General features: G+C 41.5%; 1 protein-coding gene across 2 annotated transcripts in view; it reads right to left on the bottom strand.

The window, feature by feature from the left end:
• xpnpep2 (X-prolyl aminopeptidase (aminopeptidase P) 2, membrane-bound) overlaps nt 1–23,407 on the bottom strand; it is a 178,646-nt gene that overhangs the window by 39,062 nt on the left and 116,177 nt on the right. For both annotated transcript variants that reach the window (XM_041195729.1, XM_041195728.1), the window contains 6 exons: nt 22,171–22,260; nt 20,966–21,075; nt 19,243–19,320; nt 4,984–5,055; nt 2,246–2,306; nt 1,284–1,353 (listed from right to left, as the gene is read on the bottom strand). In XM_041195729.1, the coding sequence (XP_041051663.1) occupies nt 1,284–1,353; nt 2,246–2,306; nt 4,984–5,055; nt 19,243–19,320; nt 20,966–21,075; nt 22,171–22,260 (481 nt within the window). The remainder of the gene's footprint in view (nt 1–1,283; nt 1,354–2,245; nt 2,307–4,983; nt 5,056–19,242; nt 19,321–20,965; nt 21,076–22,170; nt 22,261–23,407) is intronic.

Here is a 23,407-nt window from a genome sequence, read left to right as displayed (position 1 = left end):
CAAAACAAAAACAGAATTACCTGGAAAAACTCAGCAGGTCTGGCAGCATCGGCGGAGAAGAAAAGAGTTGACGCTTCGAGTCCTCATGACCTTTCGACAGAACTTGAGTTCGAGTCCAAGAAAGAGTTGAAATATAAGCTGGTTTAAGGTGTGTGTATGGGGGGGCGGAGAGATAGAGATACAGAGAGGTGGAGGGGGGGGGGGGTGTGGTTGTAGGGACAAACAAGCAGTGATAGAAGCAGATCATCAAAAGATGTCAACGACAATAGTACAATAGAACACACAGGTTTAGATAATATCACCAACTTTAACTTTAACACCTATGTGTTCTATTGTACTATTGTCGTTGACATCTTTTGATGATCTGCTTCTATCACTGCTTGTTTGTCCCTACAACCACACCCCCCCACCTCCACCTCTCTGTCTCTCTATCTCTCCGCCCCCCACACACCCACCTTAAACCAGCTTATACTTCAACTCTTTCTTGGACTCGAACTCAAGTTCTGTCGAAGGGTCATGAGGACTCGAAACGTCAACTCTTTTCTTCTCCGCCGATGCCGCCAGACCTGCTAAGTTCTTAAAGTAAACAGTCTATCTTATCGTAAAGAAACTCTATTTATTCAACGGTCAGAGGCTGTTTAAACAGCACATTAAGGCAAAAATCTACAGAGTCTATTTAAAAGAGTCTGACTGAACCTGCAGCAAAATCTCCTGATAAAAGCAGGGTGATTTCTCCAGCAAAAACTGAAGGATAGCTACATAGTACAAATGAATTATTTCTCCACAAAAATGTAGAGTGGAGAATAATTACGTACAAATTCTGTGCGTGAAATCAATCTTAGGAATTCCAGATGTGGTTGATTGGCTAATCTTGCTATCACCTCCATTCTGGGAGAATGGGTGTTCGAGACAGAAACCCTCATAACATTTAAAAAGTATTTGGACATGCATTTGAAGTGCCGTAATCTACAAGGCTACGGACCAAGATCTGGAAAGTGGGATTAGGCCAGATGGCTACTTGTCAGCCAGCCTGAACATGATGGGCTGAATGGCTTCCTCCCATGCTGTAAACTTCTAAGATTCTGATCAGGAATAGTGGTATCACTACCTGTAGCCAAATTATTGGGATTGACCTTACAAATGCATGCTACCAACAGAGGAGTGGTTGAAACTTTATAGGCAGTGTGCCCACAATTCCCTGATGTGTACAATCAGCAGGCAAGGCTCCCAGATTATAGCACACATTCAGAAAATAGGCTTTGTTCATCTCATTGCTGACTTACCAATTGTTCCAACAGGGAAGATGGATCGAGCCAGGTCAATATGTCCCATCAGCACTCGAGTGTAAGCTTCCTAATAAATACATAAAAATAAACCATTTTTAAAGGATAAGTTCATTCTAATTCTATAAATTAGAATGAGATTTTAACTGTGGTACTTGAGGAAATCTGCCATTTTAATTAAATGCAACTGATCTTGATGTTTTGGCACAATTTCAGAATACAGCCTGAGAAGTAATTTTTGAACACTTCCTCCTATGAGAATATCTGAATAAAACTGTAGAACTTTTTCTAAGTCTTTAAACATTGTTACAATTTATGAAAAACATTACGAAAATTTAATATTCAAAATTTATGAGATGATACAAACAAAACTGATTCTTAACGAGTGGGGGAACAGAGACCTACAGTAACATGAATTTTTAAAGGAAGAATTCCAGGTGGAAAAAGCCATTAGCGAGCAAATAAATTCCAGAATTTTTATGCAAGATATGGAATACAAAATCAAAAAGATGATGATAAATCTGTATAAGAATTTGGCTAGGCTGCAGTTGGAGTGCTGGAGGTATTTTGAGCATCTTATTATAGGAGAGATGCTGGAGCTATGATGACACCAGATTGCTGTTGTGTGCTTCAGATGAGCAAAACTGTTAACCAGGAGCAGAAATTTGTAAAATCTATCCCATTATTTTAATTGAAAACTTAAAAAATTAGGTGTATATTCACCAGAGAAACAGAACATAAAGAAATATCTAATGCTGTGGTTTCAATGGCAATAGTGAGGTAGGGGTGCATGCTGTGTATTGCTGTGTATTACTCTGTGTTTAAGAACTGAGGCACTGGGAAACTCAAGAGAAAATAGTTTAATTTTAGGCTCTAACCCTGTGATCACAGCCTTAATGATCATATCAACATGAATCTGCATAAGGAAATGCTTACACAGAAAAACTTGTAAACTCACATACCTTCTGAAAATCGGTTGGAGTTCCCCAGTGTAATGTGCGAGTAATATCAGTTGTTCCATCCCTAAGATTTTAATATAAAGTCACAATGCTTTAAAAAGAGGATTCACACATTAAAGACAAAGAGTAGCTGACTATTTTTTTTGCTTCCTCCAGTGTAACATGGTAAGCACAATGGAATAATTTCCTCCAGTCAATAGTTCTAGCAATGAGTGTGATCTCTTAACACCTTTTTACATCTTTTCACATTTTTCAGAAACATCTCAAAGCACTTCACACATAAGAAATGCCTTTGAAATGCTGTTATTTTGTGATATTATGTAACTAAATGGCAGCTATTTTGAATGAAGCTTTTTGTATAGATAGCAATGAGGTGCATTAGCAGTCTTTGTGTTTTTAGGCACTGTTGGTTGAGGGAGGTAAGCACACCAGAGAACTTTATGCTTCACTTTGATAATACCTTGGGTTTCAGAAATACAGAGCACAGAAAATCTTCCACCAACATTTATGCTGTAAATAATTTATTACAATCAGAAACCTTCCCTCTACCTAATATGAAATATCTCACTCCAGCTGTATGGATTGTCAGGTGGTGATCTAAAAGGTAGAGAATTTGTTTTCCAAACCAAAAAAAATGTGGAAATTTCTGTGGAATGGATTTCGCCTTTCCTGAATCTGGTGCTAAGTAAGGGATCTTCATGTGTCTATCAGCAGTGATGTTGTCAAACAGGGTAAGGAGTCAGTGGTATTGAAGAATTCTCACAGACAGCAAACTATAAACAAAATGCACTGGTTGCCCTTTACATTTTATAAACTTTACAGAGAGCAAAATAAAGATTGGGATGTAAACATTATATGCTGAAACATCACAAACTTTAAAAATGTATTTATTTAATGAAAAAATGTTGGAATTTTTATCATGATGAAAAAAAATAACATTACACAATTATAAAATTAGTTTTCCAAGGTCAGTAGTAGTTATGATTTTATTACCTAATTAAAAATCAAGTTTCACCCTGTTAACAAGACGTACCTTTATCGGGGTTTTTTTTTAAACAGAGGTATTGCAGATGAGGAGGGGAAATTCTCATCAGCCCAGTCATTTCCAGATGATTGCTGCCTGCAGCAACTTAAAAAGTGCAACCTGTGGTGGAGCAGGGAGTCACTTGACTCCAGAGGTTGCTGTCAGTTTCATAGGGCAATGATGGTGAACATTAACAGTTTCATTGTCATTATAATTGCAAAATCCTAGGCCAATGACTTGAAATCTGGATCTTCAGCTAATGGAACTCCATGCACTTTTTTCTGGATGAAGTTTGACTGATTAAAACACTGAATGAAATATCATTTAATATTACACTGAGGACAGAAATTTATTTGTGATTCACCATTTGAGATTTTTTTTGTGAGGTCACCTAATTTTGCATTATTTAAGGTAAACAGTTTTAGTGCTAATGCCTTCTGTGAATAAACCTGCATATCACCTAACCAGTGGCAGTGGGATGAAGCTCTTCAGTGGTCATTAATTGGCCTCAATAGGTGGCAGGCCAGGTAAGTTGACCATGGGCCTTCCCACCCAGAACTTAACTCTGGCGGAGGCAGGAAGGCAGCGGAGTTTCAGTCCACCATCATCCCGCCTAATTAAATGCCCTTCCCACCTCCAAGCTCACCACCAGCAAGAGCAGAAGATTCTACCCCTTGCATTTTTACTGAATTGAAATCAAGAATTATCCCCACAGGTTACAACTCTAAATCATGCTTACCCAATACCTCAAAACTGTGGAAATATGTTATCTCTTTCAATCTTTCCTTTCTTCCACAATTTGTGGGTTTTTAAAAGATGGAGCCCTGTCACCATCCACATTAGTTTCATTAGAAAAGAACAAAGGTTCTAAAGTGAAGTCCTTTTCATTAAACTCATCATTTGATCAAATTTAAAGGAAGCTACCAATAATTTGGGTAATCCATCTTTGGATAATACCGAGTAGACACAGCATACCAAGCTCCCCTGTACCACCACCTCTCAACCCTCTTGAGAGTCTAAAGCTCTCTTTCTTTATCTGGGTTTGTTTCAAAATCAGCGTGAATTTAGAGCTTAAATGAGCTATTCATTATACAGGGTTCAGATGAATTGTTATCTGCATTTATTTCATTTTGTTTCATTCAGGAATTGGGCCAAGGCAGGACACCACTACTATTAAAAAGAGCAAATGATAAAAAGTTAGTCTGGAAGTAATGATTAAGGGAAGGAAGGATCTTCACAGCTTTGAGATTCTGGGAAAGAATGAATTATTGCATTAGTCTTGAGAGCTGATTTCCCATTGGACACTCCTGTCAAGAGGCAATATTTGCTGGGAGCATCAGTCAGGGAATTTTCTGTCTGCAACCCCTGATTATTCCATGCAGTTGCTTTAAATTACATTGATGGTTCCTGAGGGTGCCTCAATCTTGTGCATGTGCAGTTGACCAATTGCTGCTATATCTATCCTGCAGCATAAATGGAGGAAGTCTTCACCAACAAGGATTGTTTTTGTAATATAAAAGGTACATTAACTGAATGCAGACTGGTGCTTCATTGTGTGTGTGGTGTGTGTGTGTGTGCTGTGAGTGTGTGTGTGTGGCGTGATGTGTGTGTGTGTGTGTGTGGCGTGGCATGGTCTGTGTGTGGGTGTGTGGCATGTGTGTGTGTGTGTGTGTGTGTGTGTGTGTGTGTGTCTGGCGTGTGTGTGTTAGTTACTTACAGGTACTGTCCTCCAGAATCTATCAGGTACATCTCATCTGGATTCAGCTTCCTGTTGGTTTCATTGTTGGGACTAAGTGAAAAAGCGAAGAGAAGTCAGTGAAATGGACAATTCACATCCAATAAAACAACCTCAGATTTGAATCAATAACTTAGCCTGAAAGTTTTGATTGCTGATAATTTTTAAGTTTTAATGGCACAGTTACTTTAACACGTTTTGATTTTGTAAAATCATATAAATAGCCTTTCCTCTTTTCAGCATCAACAAAATGCTGAAATCAAGACTTATTGAATCATCTGCTTATTCTAAACCCTTCTTTTCCTTGATCTCAAATTCCATTATTCTTCCTCCCAATAACCAACCTCAGGTTTTATATAATCTAATACCTACTTCATGATATGGGTGATAGCTAACGTGAAACATTGGGGGAAGCACAATTGAGGAGAACTGCATACAATACATTGTTGCATCCGGCTTATCTTTTGTCTTCATGTTTTGTGTTGCACTTGCGGTTACCACTTCTTTGAATTGTCCTCCCTGATTTCTTTTAAACTGAAAATGCACGAACAACTAACTCTTCTTCCTGATATTGCCTTCACGATGTTTAAGTCAAGATTGAAATAATACCTGAAAGTGAACTTTAGTTTGGTGCATAGATAAGGTATATAGACAGAACTTTAATGGGACTGGCCCGTGATAGTAAGATTGCCAGCTCTCTTGGAATGCCTGGGGGCCTCCCAGTTTGGGGTTTGGATCCCCTGGATACTGCTGCTAGAAACAGGTGCCAACCATGAATTTTGAGACCCAATATTGGGCCTTGGATGTCACTCTTCATAGTTTAGGGCCCTGTGCACCAAAAAAAAGTTTGAGCCTGACTTTCTAGGATTATTCAGCCTGACTCATCATGAGCAATACCGCAGCAGATATGATGGTTTAATTTTTTTAAAAAATTCAGCAGCGGGAACAGTCAGTGACAGAATGACATTATCCTATCTCATATTTTAATTTACTCAGTAAAAATCCAGGTTTCCAAAGTTATAAATTCTGAGTCTATTGGGTAAGCTTTATTTCTAAATCATGCTGTTTTTCCAATTTCATGTGAAATAATTCACAAAATGTCAGAAATAGAACAGCGATGTATGAAATTCAAGCTGTGACTAGACATAATTGTAGTGCAACATCCTATGTGGATCCTGCAGATTTACAGTCTTGTGAGTGTACAGTCTTAACTTGATGGTCTTGTGCAGAACTTTCCCAGTTGGCACTAAGTGCGGTGGTGGGCAGGTAAAACAACGTTTACCTGCCAATGGCGATGACGGGTTTTCATGCCGTATCGTCCCGGGCCTGCCTCATTATTTATGCACTTCCAGGAAACACACCGTTTCCATGGCTCCTCATTCGGCGACCGCCATCACCCCATTGTTGCATCACTCTGGACACCATATTTAAACGCCAGCCACAAACACAGAGCTCATTTCTTCCAGCTCACCACTGCTGCTCGGGAGACATGGTCCTTAAAGACAAGAAGACTGAAGCCCCCTGGTTTAATGACGGGTCCTTCAAGCGACTGCTGGGTGTTGTGGAGGCCCGCTGGGATGGCCTGTACCGCCCCTCTGGCCGCAGGATGGGCAGCAATGTGACCAATCCAGCTTGGGAGGTGGAGGCAGTGGTGGTCAGCGCCAATGGCCTTCAGAAGAGGGCAGCCACCCAGTGCCACAAAAGGATGAATGATCTTCTCCGTTCTGCCAGGGTAAGTCACTTTTCTCATCACTCTCAACTCACACACTCACAAACCCATCACACATCCACAGGGCCCTCACTCACTGCCAGTTCAGGGGACATCACCATTCACTCTCTCACACTCACTGTCATTGTCCTCATCCCATCCATGGGACCACTCAGCACCCACACAGGCCAAGCATACTTATCTTCTGGCCCAGCAGGGGTCCTGCTTACACTTTCTCCATCTCTATTCATGCAGGACAAGCTGGCACACAACAAGAGAGAGAGGTTGCAGACTGGTGGCAGAATGCCCAAAATCAAGGTCCTCATGGACTTTGAAAACAGAGCCATCCAGATGCCTGGTGAGGACCTGCACCATTCCTGTGCTGACAGTGAGGTCGGCGCTGCTCTACCAAGTGAGGATCCAGCAGTGCAAAATCCATCAGACAGCCATGCTGTGAGTGATGTGTCCTGTTTCACAGGCCACTGCCATGCACTAATTATCTCCCCTTGCTTTCGCAGACACATCTGAGAAACAGCTGACAGAGTCCATGACTCATGGCCTCCAATTAAGCCCCGAAGAAACCTCTGAAGAGTAATCTGGAAGTACCCTCCCTGAAGTCCCATCACAGTGCTCACCCACACCCTCGACCAGTGCAGAGACACACACCTCGATGGCACCTAGCTTTAGAGTTGCCATGGGATCACAACCTGGTGAGCACATCATACTGTCTGATCCAAATAGGTGGCGGCAGGGACATCCCTGGCATCCGGCACTTGAAGGACTGCTGGAGGCCAAAACATTGCTGAGTCTGAGTCAGATGACGAGTCTCTGGCCTCAGTCGTGTCATAATTGCTGGAGTTGCAAAGACAAGTGAGGGAACATCAGGAAGGAATGTCCGTTGCATTCCTCAGATTGCAAGGCATGATGGAGGAGTCTGTCCGTCTTCAGGCTGAGGTGATGGCCCTGGCATGGCAATGCACCAAGGTGAACAATGCAGCCGTCATGGAGACCTTGGTCCAGGACGTTACTCCTGCACTGCTACGTGGGCTTAACTCCATTGCTGATGTCATAGTTGGCCTCCAACAGTGTGTCCGTGAGAGGATGTTGGGCAGCTTGATCTCACTCCAGCTACCCCTGCTTCTCAAGGAGTCAGCCTGGGGCCACCGGGCACCCATAGGCAGGAGGATACATAGGTGCATACTCCAGGCCCATCCATCCAGGTGAGTCCAAGTGTGTCCAGCCCATCAGATTCCCCTCCTCCTGTGACCTCAGCAGCTCTAGCTCCACAGGCTGAGGAAGGTGCTGCTGCCTCACAGCCGGACCTGAAGGCAGGAAGAAGCCCTCCAGGTCTCGGCCCTCCAGAGGACACCCACCAAAGTCATCACAGACAGGGCGTCACAGTCAGCAAGCTGCCTCCACCTCTGCTGTGGATGTCTGGGGAGCACCAGGATGTAGCGGCAGGGTTAGTAGAGTTAAGGAGAATTAGTTGCACAGTTTGGGCATGGGTGTTAATCACTTGTACGTACTGTTTACTATTGTCAATAAAGTCTCAAGAGCCTAAGGCTCCTTGTTCTGATGGTGTTCTTGTCACTCAGATGTGAAACCTTTCTGCACAAGATAAAGAAAGGTGTCTCAGTCCAGGGCCTCTTCCCTGTACTCTGTGCAGCCTTCAGACCAAAGTGATGGTCCGGAATCACGCTCCCTGGAAACATTACTGATACCTGCACCTTGGTAGGCTTGTCATTGCTGTCAGAATGGAGTGGGCAGGCAGAGCTCTCTCATTCTCTTGGTGTGCTCTCAGCACCTTTATGGAGGGGCTGGTCCCCATCTCTTCAGCTCCTGTGACCACTGATGCTGTGCTCCAGCTCCTGAAGGACTCAGGTGTTGAAGCGGACAAAGCATCACATGCTTCTAAAGTTTCATGGCTGTATCTCTATGATATGACCCTGATCAAGGAGTGCAGGAATTAGACATTCTCAGAGGCTGTGTGAAGATTTATGCAGTGTCCTCAATGTGTGCCGTCATCATCCTCCTGCAATCGAGCGACTATTAGGGCCTCCACTGCCTCTCCATGACAGGAGCATTCTCAGAGGGTATTTGCACTGCTGTAAGCCAGACTGGAGTCAAATGTTCACAATTACAATGTGAGGAATTATGGGGTCACCTCACTGCATGCCATCATCATCCTCCACAAATCTGGGTTCACATGATGTATCCATGTGAATCCAGGTCAACCTATGCCCCTCCACCTCCCCTCCAACCCATTGCCCTTTATAGCCCCTATGCCAAATTAGTGCCAACTCATATCCCCCACATGTTGTAGGGTGTTGGTTACACTTAGGTAGGTCTGAAAAGGTCTTTGTAGTCATACAAAGGTTGACCTTAAGTCTTTATTGACTCTTAGAACTTCTACAAATATACAGTAAAGGGTACAAGCTCGGAGCTGTCGACATGCTCACTGGTACACATGGTTCTCGCCAACACTCGATTGATCCTGGGTGTGGGTCATGTGTCTCTTTCATCACTGTGTGGACGGTACTGTACCCTATCCTACATTAACTCTATATGTGCCAGACCCTTATACAACAATGCCCATCACTGTTTGCCCTGACACCTACCATGTCAACTCACCCAATATCCCCCACTATGCACAGACCTCAGGACCCATGCTGAGATTAAATAAAGTTTTTAAGTGTCTATTAATAAATTCACTACTAAAAAAACTTCCATTCATTAAAAACCATGTGCTAATTTACATTCATTTAGTCCCTTATGAAAACAAGCATTTGTTTTCATAGTCCCACAAATGCCAGGCAATGACAATCTCCAACAAATCCTCGCCCCATGATGTTCAATGGCATTACCATCACTGAATCCCCCACTATCAACATCCTGGGGGTTACCATTGACTGGAAGCTGAACTGGACTAGCCATATAAATACTATGGCTACAAGAGCAGGTCAGAAGCTAGGAATCCTGTGGCAAGTAACTCACCTCCTGACTCCCCAAAGCCTGCCCACCATCTACAAGGCACAAGTCAGGAGTGTGATGGAATACTCCCCACTTGCCTGGATGAGGGCAGCTCCTACAACACTCAAGGGGCTTGACACCATCGAGGAAAAAGCAAACCACTTGATTGGCACCACATCCACAAACATTCATTCCCTCCACCACTGACACACAGCAGCAGCAGTGTGTACCATCAACAAGATGCACTGCAGGGATTTACCAAGATTCCTTAGACAGCACCTTCCGAACCCACAAACACTACCATCTAGAAGGACAAGGGTAGCAGATAGATGGAACACCACCACCTGGAAGTTCCCTTCCAAGCCACTCACCATCCTGACTTGGAAATATACAGCCGTTCCTTCACTGTCACTGGGTCAAAATCCTAACAGCACCGTGGGTGCACCTACACCACATGGACTGTAGCGGTTCAAGAAGGCAACTCATCACCATCTTCTCAAGGGCAACTAGGAATAAATGCTGGCCCAGCCAGCAAAGCCCACAGCCCATGAATGAATAAAATAAAACACTTGGAGCTGTGAATCAAACCGTGAACCGACATGAACCCCACTGTGATAATGAAAAGTTGTGAAATCAGTCATGCAGCACTAATCATGTAATGACAACCCTCAGGTTGCGAGAGTGAAATATCAAGCACTGATTTGTTTTTAACTGGAGACGGGTTTTTTAAAAAAATTAAATGGCAGAAATTGAAACCTCTTGACATCTTGACAATTCTCTTCACAGTTCCAATGAGCTTTACAGTTTCAATGTGTTTATGCATCTTCCATGCACATTCATGTCTAAATTTGACAATCCCAAAGGGCAACTTACCACTCCCTAAGGTGTCCAGAGACCACATTAATAAGGGTACCCTACCTCTCTAAAAGGGTGCCCTGCCTCTCCAAAGAACTCCAGTAGCTTTAGACTGTCTCCTGTCTGGTCTAAAGTGCATACGTCATGTTTTAGACATACCACTAGCCAAAATTGGATCTGACTGAGGCAACTGTGCTTTAACATGTGCAGTTGCCTCTGTGAACCATGGATGCGTAAATTAGAATCCGTCCCCAAAGCCCCTCCACCTCATGAAAATGGCAGAGGCTGCGTGCAGGGCAGGATTTCTGGATCTGGCTTCCACTGTCATTTTTGCAAAGACAGAAAGCCTCTCTGTCTGCATGAACATTCAGCCCTTGGCTGTGAGGGACAGTTTGCTGCCTGAGTGTGGCAATGTTGTATTAAAGGTCCCAGAAGCAGTAAAATAGCTAGTTTCTATGCACGTCTGAGTAATAACAAGTCAGCTAGGAATAGTTCAGTTAGCATGGAGCAATGTTTCTATTTTAACAAAAAACAGGAGGTGTCTCTTTTATTCACCATAATTAATGACCCATTAATGAAATTGCAGGAACATGTGGCTATGAAACATTCAATGTTTGAGAATGGGATTTTCATTAGAGAGCCATTCATTATGAAAAAAAAAATGCACGCTCATTTTTAGTTAAGAGAGAAATGTCGCTCTCTCATTAATGTATGCTTCTGGATTTTAAACCTTTTGAACATAGTTAAATAGACCCTATGAAAATGTGAATGGTGATGGAGATTAGATTGTATCATCTTCAAACAAATATAATCAACTGTTGTCAAGGTCAAGATGAGAACTCAGCCATTAACCTTCAGAAAAGTTATGTTGTGACAGATGGAAGAGAAGGTTTAAGGTCAGAATACAAACATTTATTTTTATTGCTCACATGGTCTGAATATTTTTATTTTGCTGCAGCCTAAATGAAATGGGATTTAGTACTTGATTTAAAAAGCAATAAATAAATACCTACTGAAAGGATCAGGGCTGCTGTGCCATTTTATAGTCAGATGCACTTTATGATGTTGTATTTCTTTGATATTAAAACGCTCCAAAGGCTTGATTGCTGCGCTATCAGGAAACCAAACATCATGCTTCTTCATCCTGCATTCTTCATATCAGCCCAATTAAATTGGGTTTTATTGTAAATCTCTCTAACCCCAACAGATAATGGAATTGGACAATCCACTGCCGGAAAATGGAAGCCATTCCCAATAACATTCAGAATTCGTATTCTCATATATTGGAGAACAAATTCTCATGAGAAATTGACAACTCACGAACAGCCCTGATTATAAGCTTATGATATGTGAAAGTAAATTATTACATGAATGGAGGGGACCAAATTTTACTCTGTCCTTGTTCACAAATTCACTCTACTTCTCTGGACCCGGTTCATACAGGAACTGCACTCTGCAATTCCCCATATTTTCACAGAAACACTGGACTATTTTTAATGGAGGCAATGGGGGGTCTCACCTTTTAGCTGGACAGCTGACAAGAGTCTCACCTTGCCTCTTTTTGGGAAGGCCCACCTGAATTAATTGCCAATCAGGAAGTCCTGCCTACTGAGAACTGTCTGCCAATCAGAGGCTGGCAGCTCTTCATTGCTCAGCAGCACCACTTGGGAGCACCAGCACCGCTACTACATCCAGCCAAGGGCTTGGCCTAAATAGCCAAGTGGTTATGGTACTGGGTTTGTAACCCAAGATCAAGAGTTCAAATCTCACAATGGCAAACTATGAAACAATTTAACTTCATCTGAAACAGATGGAAACGGATTTGTACTCGAAAAGTTGAGCGTAGTGCAGATTGCATTAAGGTGTGTAAGGAAATTCTTCCACGCAGCTGTAGATTCAAATATATCAAGAGTTCAAATCTCACAATGGCAAACTATGAAACAATGTAACTTCATCTGAATAGGAACAGATGGAAACATGTTTGTACTCAAAAGAGTTACATCCAGCCAAGGCCCAGGATGCTGATGGGCACAGGTGAGTGGTGACGGGAGGGGTTCATGGGGTGGGGGTTGCAGGGGAAAGGGGGTCAGCAGCAAGGCCACTGGGTGGCTCTCAGTGGTTCCCCAGTTCCTGATGTTGGGTCTCTTGATCACCACACTTAACATTACTCATTGATGCTATGATGAAAATGTTTAGTGCACGTAAGCACACACAAGTGAATGAGAGTATCGTAATCTAAATGCCTCATGACCTTTATCAACTTCCATTTTTATTCATAGAATGTCACTCACAGAGGGGATGGCTCCAGCTGCCCCACACTTCTCTGATTAGGACCTTCAGGTGCTAGTGGAAAAGGTCCAGAAGAGATCAGTCCTCTATTCTGGTGGCCTTCGCAATCCACCTTCTGCAACCAAGAAGGCCTGGATACAAATTGCAGCTGCAGTGAGCACAGCAAGGGAGCATGAGCATTTGTGGATTCAGTGCCAGAAAAGGTTCAATGGCTAACTGTATTCCATCAAGGTGAGTGGCTTGGCTCATCCACACAGAGCTCCAATTGAAGGGTCACACCTGCATGCTGCTGTTACGATCTGAGACATGGCACATACCTCAGCTTTAGCAATGAGGCTTGTTTATGTACACAGCTCATTTAGGTGCACACACAGCATATGTGAATGAGCACTGGAGCACTGTGATGCACAGACACTGTGAAGAGAAATATCCCTCCTGTGCATGTTATATCAGATTAATGTAAATTCATGTTGTTGCAGAACAAAAGGGTGGTAAATGCCTTGGAGATGGCCTGGACTGGGGGTGGGTCAGCCTTGCTCAGACACATCTGTCCCATGGAACAGATGGCCATGGAGATTGCCAGGGTGCCTGAACAGCTCTCTGTTGGTGATGGTGAATCTCATGTTGCAGGTGATAAAGGCAGTGTTGAAATCACCCTGGCACATGGTGGTAATGCTGGAGGTTATGTTGTCACTTCGCTGAGCACAATTCGACATTAACATGAGAGGGCATGCAAGGATTTCATCATATGGACAGTGTGAGCATGGTTAATCGCAATGAAGTGCATCAGAGAGTGCTTTTGGTATTAGAAGGGCTATACCTAAATAACTCCTTTTGTGTCTCACACAGGTCTGCTCCCTCACCTTCCCGCCCAGGCCAGATCATCCCTCAGGCATCAAGAGGAGGAAGAGATGTCCAAGGGGGCAGTGTCACAGCAGACTAGCCCACACACCACCAACTCAGGTACAAGCACATTGGTGTGACATAATGCATGTCGGGTCAATGGCACAGGGTGAATGTAACAGCACCAGGGTGTAGGAGGTGGTGTCTGAGGCAGAGACATCCGTGTACAGTCCCCCTGGGAGGAGGGAGGAAAATCACGATGAAGATCCAGTGAGCAGGAACGTGGTGCCTCAGGGGTCACCTTTTGGGGCACTGTATTTCTCCAATCAGCAGATATGTGGACATCTGGCAGAGTTCCCTGAGACAGTGGAAGTGTCCATTGCCATCATGACCTCTACGTTGTTCTGAGGGCTTGACCGCATGAGCTCTGGCCATTAGAAACTGGCCAATCTCTTGGAGAGACACATGGAGCAGCACTCGAAGTGGATGCAAGAGCAGCATCTCAGCCAGGAAAGAGTGCAACCTCCCTCAGTAGCCTGAATCAGAGTCTGAGCACTGACATCCATGGAATACATGAGGAGCTGTGTAACCTGAACAGGACGCACTATTGGCACAGGCGATTTATGGAATGGATGACCGCTATGCACCAGCAGCCAGCCCTATCATCCCACCTGAAGGCTAACCGAGGACTGTGCAGGTCACTGAGGAGGGTGAAGGTACAGAGAATTCCTCAGCACCCTCATCTTCCTCCACCTCCCCAGCTCCTCTGCCAGAGCCCTCATCTGCTGCACAAGCTCCAGTGACCACGGCTACTGATGTAGAGGCCATAGTCTGAAGGAGGTCCCCAACATGTGCCTGCATGTTCAGGCAGGCCACCAGGTTCCTCATAGCCATTTAGACAGAGAACTGAGCAGTCTGCCTCCATCTCCTCCAAAGCAACATGAGGGTCACTTTGTAGAAGTGTGCAAAAGTGAAGGGTGCTGTCTCGCCTAAAGCACTAACATGTTCACCATGGTTACACTTTTCATAATATATATAATGCATTTGAAAACTTCTTGGTTATATTTACTTACATTTAAACATGACTGTGTGTGTGTTTGAACGCTTGAGATCTCAAAAAGAATGGTAAGATTATGAAGGTGGTTCTTACCAGTAATAATGAGAGTGACAGCTGAGGTCCATCTTGGCATGCCATTAACAGGGTCAAGGTTATTGACTGAATTGTGATGCTTTGAGGGTTTTTTCCTTCTCTGTTGTATCACATAAGAATCCAGAGGTCAAAAACTCAAGCATTGAGTTTGGTCCTTGTATCTTTCATTGTCCATCCAAGCTTGATGTTAAGGGAGGCTCAAGGATCAGACTCCATGAGTAAATGCTGGACAACGGGTGCATTGCAAGCATGACAGCTGGGTGTAAGGCATTTGACTGAACTGCATCGCTCTAGGTGTAGGCATCACAGTTTGAGAGGCCACATATTGTGCAGGTAATATTGATCGTTTGCTGTGTCCACGACTTTGGCTGAATTTGCATTTCAGGTGTCACAGGATGTGCTTTGTGTGGTAAGCAGCAGTATATGGAAACCAGGAATGTTGCATGTGGTGCCCGCGTTAGAAACTGGACCATTGGTTGGAATGGATCATGCAAGATCTTTCAAAGAACTGTTGTTGGACAGTTATGGACTCCTCATATGCAAGATGCCTTATCTGAATGTATGCTACAACATACTATCAGCATGTATAGGGTTTGAAGTCTGACGTTGTGTTAATCTTAGCATTGTGGGTATGGTTTGATTATGGAAAAGTTGGTGGCATGGGCCCTTCCTTTACAGTCACTGGCATTCATGTGAGGGGGTAGCAGCTGTGAATGACATATAACCATGTTTGCAATATGATGAGGCCCCTGGTTATGATGGTGAGGGTCAGGAAATGCGACGAGCTGTTCAAAAGTCCATTGACTTTGGCAGGACCGGAAAATCCCGCTGGTGGGAGGGGCCGTAAAATTCCACCCTGAGTCCTGCTGCTGATGTCAGCGGTTTCAGCAGTTGCATACTGTGGGTCAGAATTCCTGTGCAAGTGTGAATTCCTGCTTGCACTATGCAGTAGAGGGAATCAGTTGGATTAATAGTAGGATTTGGTAAGATATGGAGGGAAGAGGATATTTTGTCAGCAAATGCTGACACATGGACTGGGTCAAAGAACACTGACTCTCAGCATGAAATGTTGGTATGTTTGTCTGGGAGCCTGCTGTGGGAGATGACACTGCTCACAGCTCTGACACAAACTCCTTGCTTGGCTTCCGGAGGCTCTCTATTGTTCCCAGAGAGCTGTGACTGAGAAATTAAGCCAAAGTATTTCATTCCAACAGGACCCGACTATTGACCTTGTGCTTCCTGATATCATCGGCAACTTTTCTTTAACTCTTGATGGTTTTCTCAGCTGGTCAAATAAACACATTGCAGCACCAGTACCAGTATTAGCAGCTTACCTGTACAGCAGTAAGCATCTAAACCCTTTAGTTCAACTTAGTTTTATGTGAGAGTTAGCAGTGAACTGCACATGCTGATGTGCATGCTTTGGTAAATGGTATACTTTGCAAATATAATAGATAATTAATACAATGATTAGCTTCACAAGCCTAATGTTTGCCCATAATGGATTTCTCCAATAAACAATTTAGCAACATGGAAAATCAAACACTCGCAATATTACTTTTCTCTGACACACAAAGTAACACTGGCAAAAACAGAATTACCTGGAAAAACTCAGCAGGTCTGGCAGCATCGGCGGAGAAGAGCTGACGTTTCGAGTCCTCATGACCCTTCGACAGAACTTGAGTTCGAGTCCAAGAAAGAGTTGAAATATAAGCTGGTTTAAGGTGTGTGTGGAGGGGGGGGAGACAGAGAGAGAGAGAGAGAGAAGTGGAGGGGGTTGGTGTGGTTGTAGGGACAAACAAGCAGTGATAGAAGCAGATCATCAAAAGATGTCACAAACAACAGAACAAAAGAACACATAGGTGTTAAAATTGGTGATATTATCTGAACGAATGTGCTAATTAAGAAAGGATGGTAGGGCACTCAAGGTATAGCTCTAGTGGGGGTAGGGAGAGCATAAAATATTTAAAAATATTAAAAATAATGGAAATAGGTGGGAAAAGAGAAAAAAAAAGTAACACTGGCATTGTTTGTAAGGTTGAGAGTGATTGATAGGCTCACATAATCAAAATGCTGACATCTAGTGTGCACCTGGAACTTCACATCTTCACACTTCAAAGGCAGTGCACATGGTCTCAGAGAATTACAGACACTCCAAACAGCTATACAATAGTAAGGAAAGAAATACCTATTTCAAATATCCAATTGCTAAGTACAAAAAGCAGAAAACTGAGCAATCAGATTCCTCAATTATTTCTCAAAGTTACCATTCATAAGTAAACAGAACCTAGCAAAACTGACCAATCAAAACACAACTTTTTTCCCAATGTTTTCAATTGTAATTTTCCTTCTTCACTTGGGCCATTTACACAGCTAGAAAGAACTTTTAGAACAGAAATACACATTTATTCAATTATGATGAATGTACCAAAAAATTATTTAGTGTTAGAAATGCTTCCTTGAATAATACTAAAGCAAAGTATATTGAACACAGGTCACAAATTCACCTCGAGAAATAAGGGCCAGAAAATACACAAGAATTGAGGAAGAAAGAATAAGCTACAATTAAAATATATGCACCTGATGCCAAAACTGCAAACTCACTGCAGGAAGTAGGCAAAAGAACAATCTTGAAAATGATCAAGGTCAAGAGATTTTGGCAAGGAAATAACAATGCTATTTGCATTTTAAGCAAGGTTTATCAAAAAGATGGTAAATAGTATGACATTATGTTTATGGTCCTGCATCTTTCAGTATCAATAGGGTTTTAATATTTTCCCATCTTGTCAATCATATGAAATGTTGCTTCAGTACATTTGCTGTGCCACTCCAATGCTGCATTGTTGTCATGTTCAGGGTGCAATGAAACTTGTACTCCAGATCCTGATCTACTTGTGATGGGCACCATGTAAGATCTATTACAATAGGTCTAATTTTGTTGGGACTCATTGATCCAGGAAGTGTAAGTTAGAATAGTGAACTCAATGTCAAATTGCGTACAGAAGACAAAACAAAGAGAGGAGAAAAATTTGGGATCAAGAGAGAGAGAAAGGAAGAGAAAATAGAAAGGAAGAGAAAATAAAGAGTAAAAAGAAACTTATATATTTATTTTTAAAAATCTCCAACAATAATTAAAAGCTAAAAGAATGAGACTCCATATTTGTGAAAGTTAATTTTCAGTGTCAGAGAGAATGTTCAGCAGTAATTTAGAACTAGCAAACTGTTAAAAAGATGCTTAGACTGGAATGGATAAGCCTTAAATTTTTCTGGCAAGCTTAGTCCATATCAACAACATCAGCACGGAACTTCACTCTTTTCAATGCATTTGAATGGGGAGCCAGATGGCAAGTGCAGCTTATGGAGGAATGATGCATCTCAGAGAGCAAATCGCAGATTTTTGTGTTTAACTGTATATCTTTGCTTGCTGGAAGCTGCTGCTCAATTTACACATAAATAATGGTGAGTGCCGTTAGTGTCACCATTATTTTCACAGCAAAATCCATCCCATAAGCTCTGATTTCAGTATAAAACACAGTGCAAAAATGTAACACTACTGTATAATGTTATGAGACAGCCTTTCGTTAAAGCTGAGTTATTTAAAAATTCCGAGGGAAACTGTCTTAACCTATATTTTTAAATGGTATATTTGAGATGCAACTCTAAATTCAGGAATCAGACCACTAGTTCTGGAGAGGTTTTATATTAAACTAAATGAAACATTTTATATATTTACACAAGTTAAATATATACACATGGCTACAAATTACTACTACCATAACTTTTAACAAACTCTCAAATTTCTATTAAGGCAACAGCAACCCATAGATTTTACCAGACACCAGGCAGAGCACTTTCACCTTACAAATTCAAAATGAGGTTCCCTTTACTTTGGTTCCTCTGGAGACAATTGTAGGCTTACAGCTACTTTGATCTTACATTGCCTCTGCCCTGCACACACAAAAACTGCTGAAGTTATACCTAACACAGCTCATTGAATGTAAATTCTCATTGTATCACCAGCCTCTTCTAACAATAAAACCCCTTCCATAGTACCAATTTTATTAGTAATATAGACATATTGCTTGGTCTCTGCTAGCTAGGCACCAGATTTCACCCCATATCTTGAATGCTTTATTCAACAAATGCAAATGCACTCTAGCTCTCTTACATCACAAATCTAGTACATGTCAAAGCACCCAGACTAGCTGGCTTTAATCTAATTAAGACACACCCACAGACTAAATCTCTATTTTAAAATAAAAATATTTTCCAATAATATTATATACATTAATAGCTTCATGACAATAATCACATCTGCCCATAAAGCAAATTTATGTTATTTGCATTGAGAGATGTCAGTAGAATCAGCTATTTGTTTATCTTGATTGACCATTACTTCATGGGGTCCACATTTCTGTACACCAACCTGTAGTGAGCAAGAGCTGCATTCAAACCACTGGCAGAAATAGTCTCGAAGCTGGGGCCTTTGGAAAAGTACTGCTCACTGTAAAAACATATGAAAAATGACACCTCAATTGGTCCATTAAATTGCTGATTGTTAACTTGTGAGGTTCATACCATAAAAAATATTTTATGCATCAATGGCTTGGAAACTATTGTTGGTAATACCAGTGGCTGGATGCTTCATTCGTTTATGTGGCATTCCTCTATCCACTATTTTAACTGATGGTTCCTTCATTTAAAATAAACTGATTAGCGTCTGTATTAAGGTAGCAGACAGAGGAATGTTTGACCACTAATATTGTCAATCTGGGCTTAGATTGCTAATGAATGATACAGTGGTTCTAATATTCCAAACACATGATAAATATTTTAAAAATCTCTCTTTGCCTGTAAAAGACTCAGTCACCTCAAAAATGGTTTTTTTTGTAAGTGAAAGAATAGAAACATTACACAGTAAAGTGACAATCTGAGGATTATGTAACAACGCCTTTTGCATTCACACCAGTCTTTAAATCTATTTTCACTGAAACAAATGATCACATTGCAAGCAATAAGATAAATGATCTTACATCTTTCTGTCTTGGTTATTACAATAGCTCAATTACAATTGGTGTGCTTTCATTTCTCCCCACGACCTCAATGCAAGGTAAAAGCACCTTCTAATTTAAGTTAGATTTGGAATGTGTAACCTCTTCTATGGTATCAGTAAAGACATGTGTCAAACAATTCTTCATAATTCAAAACTCTGTATTGGAGGTGTTTTGTTGAACCCGTGTGTGAGATGAAGGATCCAGCTGCAATATTAATCTGTGGCAAAATGGACACAGCGGCCAAGGTGAAGAGCTGTGGCTTACACTGATCTAACATTGAGGGAAATCAGTTAAAGAATGACGTATGCCTCGTTGCCAAAACCCCTCATGGAAGGACCTGGATTAAGCAACTGTTGATGAGTAAGGCTGGTATATGATAGCAGCCGACTTCAATTGGACCTGCGTGGTGCTCTGTGAGGATACTTCTAGACTGAAAGCTGATATGCAATGTAAAGCTGCCACTATTAAGAAATTTTAAAGCACACAAGGGACATAGTGAAACACTGGTAACTTTAAAGGGATGTCCTTTTACAAGGTTTAAGTTGGCAATTTGGATAAGTACAAGACCTCTTTGACACAAAAAGGGATATCTATCCAACCTGATATTGGAATTTTGCCACAAATGGTGAAGATTGAACTGAGTAATCTGAAATGTTTGAAAATAATCAAAATTCAGCAACATCTTGAGGAAAAGAAATAACACTGAAATTGATGCACAACATCAATAAGTTCTGGCTTTGAAATCACATTGTATGAATATTAATATATGCCTGCTTAATTTGTACATATCAAATTTCTCAGTCACAATTTTAGCTAAGGTATTAATTTGTTTATTTTAAAATAAATTAACAAAGTAATCTCATGAATGCACGAAGCATTTACAAGTCCTACATTCAAATTTGGTGATGAATCAATTAATATATAAGGAGCGTGAATGTTAATAATTGATTCAATTGGTGTCATTTTGAAAATACTGCTTGTGTGATACAGAATGCTGGTAAATTGTGTTTTAGCTGAATCCACTATCATCAGAACTGAGCATCAGCCAGTGTACATATCATGTGCCTTCGTGCAAACTTTCTGTAAGTTTTGTACCTGCGTAAATTGTTTAAATAGTCTGCCCCTGACAGCTCTGTCTCTGTTCCTTTCGGAACTTCCTTTTCCAGCCATACCAAGTAGCGTATGACAGCGACTGCATCACGCACCTGAGAAAATAGCAGTTGTAAAGGCAAATGCTGTATTATATCCACATCTCATCAAACCCACCAATGTCTCCTATATGAACATTATCATCATCACAATAGACCCCTCTTCCTTTCCAGCAATATGATCACTGTCATCAATCTGAATCTAGAGTGTGAATATTTGGCACTTCATGTCATCATTTTTAACCCTTTAAATGCTTCCCTCCTGCCATACAAATTACTGCCTGTTGTTTTAACAGTCATTTAAAGAGGCTATTAAACAATAAAAGGGAATTTTTACATGAGTGGATTAATCAAATAATTAAAAATAGTACTAAGAGTGATTTTACATCCCTCTTGCTTGGATGGGTACAGTGAGGATGCAGGAAGGTGCATTTCCGATCAATCGCTAAGAGGAAACATGTTTGCTTGGACTTTTCCTATAGTTAATACTTCCTTTGCTATGGCTGAGTGTGTCACCTGTAGAGGTGTACGTGTCATTTATTAGTGGCAAACTGGGTGTAACCATTTGCAATATTTGTAGAGGCCTTTCCATCATTTCCCCAGGCAGGATATCAGTTTTATATATCTACATTATTTATTTGGGGGTCAATAAATTAACTGGTCTACTGGTCTATCATAAAGCCAGAAGGAGACTAACTTTCTCAGGCTATTTTTTGTGCAGCCCCATTTGAACACATACTGTGGGCTGATACTTTACTGATGGAGTGCTGCATTGTCCAAGCTGCTTCCGCCTGTTCAATTGAAAGTAAACAATCCCATATCACTTTTGTATATAAAAAAGTGTAAAGTACTTTAGAACACCCTTAACTCATGCAAGATGCTTTATGAATTCAACTTATTTTTCTTTGACAAACTGCTAAAGAATTTTTCAAGTAAATAAATAATAAAATTCTAATAACTCTCTTCTTTGCTATACAAGAAGCCTTTATGGCTCTCCCAACAATGAGGAATCAATTTGCACTGGTTATTACTCAGTATAATAATAATATCCCTTTAAATGCCATCTTTTATCATTTCTAGTTACAACACTAAAATAGCATCTCATCTTGGATTTCTGCCTATTCTTCTCATAGGTGCTGCTTGCATACTCACATGTGCTGCTTTCAGTCCTTTCTGTTCTGTTCTGTCCTTAATAGACTTGGTGATTTGTACTGGGGAGTACCTATCAATAAGCAATTTTGACTGAAAAATGGAAAAAGAAATCAATAATTGAGCTTGAGGCTTACTTTTTACAGACACGTGTTCCTAGTTCTTGCACAAGAAACTAATTTCCTCAAAACTTCATCCTAATAGCTGTTAGACCTTGTCTGAACGCAAACATTTTTATATGATATTTATGCGATGTTATTTCTAAATTCTAGATTGGAACAATTATTGCATTACAATTTGAAATCCAATATTTTTCTTCCTTGCAGTGTGTAACAATTTAACCTCTGATCTGGCAAAGGAATGGAACAACAGTGAGCATAATTCTTTCTTGTTCTTGATACTAACCGGCAGCTGTGAGCGTTTCACAATAAGTAATGATACTTCATTCGTGGCTGTCAGGTTGTACTAACTGCACAGTTTTTTGCTTCAGTCTCTTCTGAGACTCTGGCAAGTGTAAACTCTAAGATGTTTCTATACATGTGCACTGGTAACCTAAGTTCTGAGAAAGCCAGAGTGCACAGTGCTTGCAGCGAGCATATACATAATACCTTCCTATCAGGACACCATCTATCAAGTACTCTAACTTGTGTTGACAGGTAACATACCACAATATATCAAGATGTTGTGACGTCATGACCTGCTTTGGTGATTGCAACATTGTTCGATATACCTTGCAACTGGGATTTTCTACTTTAGCATTTCTAGTGCACATTGACAATACATCAGACAATTTCATACCCACAGTCTGATGGTGAAAGTTAGCATGTATTTTTCCAAAATACTGGCAGCTGCATCTTACATGCCCCACCAGGTGTGTTTTCAGTGGGCAGGCGTGTCCACTCTAACACCCTCCCTTCCAACCCAAGCTCACCCCATAATATGGGGGGGAGTGTAGCAGGGGCCAGGCGCTGAAATCGACAGCCCGCACGCCATATTTAAATAGCTAATCAAGTGTCAATTGAACTTGTTACCATGCCAGTGGACCCCCGATAATATGCTGCCCATGCCATAAGACAGTTGGCTGGGGCAGTTGGGTGGGAAAAAAAAATTCTTCAAAGGGTGGGAAGGAAGGCGTTTTCTATCTTTGGGGGCTGCCCTTTGCAGATTGTGGGGTTGGCCCCCCTAAGATAGAATCCACCTTTCTTCCTACCCACCTGCTGCACTTGACCCACAACCCCAT

This window comes from Carcharodon carcharias, chromosome 9 (genome assembly GCF_017639515.1).
Source record: "Carcharodon carcharias isolate sCarCar2 chromosome 9, sCarCar2.pri, whole genome shotgun sequence".
Classification (NCBI taxonomy): domain Eukaryota; kingdom Metazoa; phylum Chordata; class Chondrichthyes; order Lamniformes; family Lamnidae; genus Carcharodon; species Carcharodon carcharias.
The sequence above is the reverse complement of the archived record's forward strand: the minus strand, read 5'-3'. Positions and strand labels throughout refer to the sequence as shown.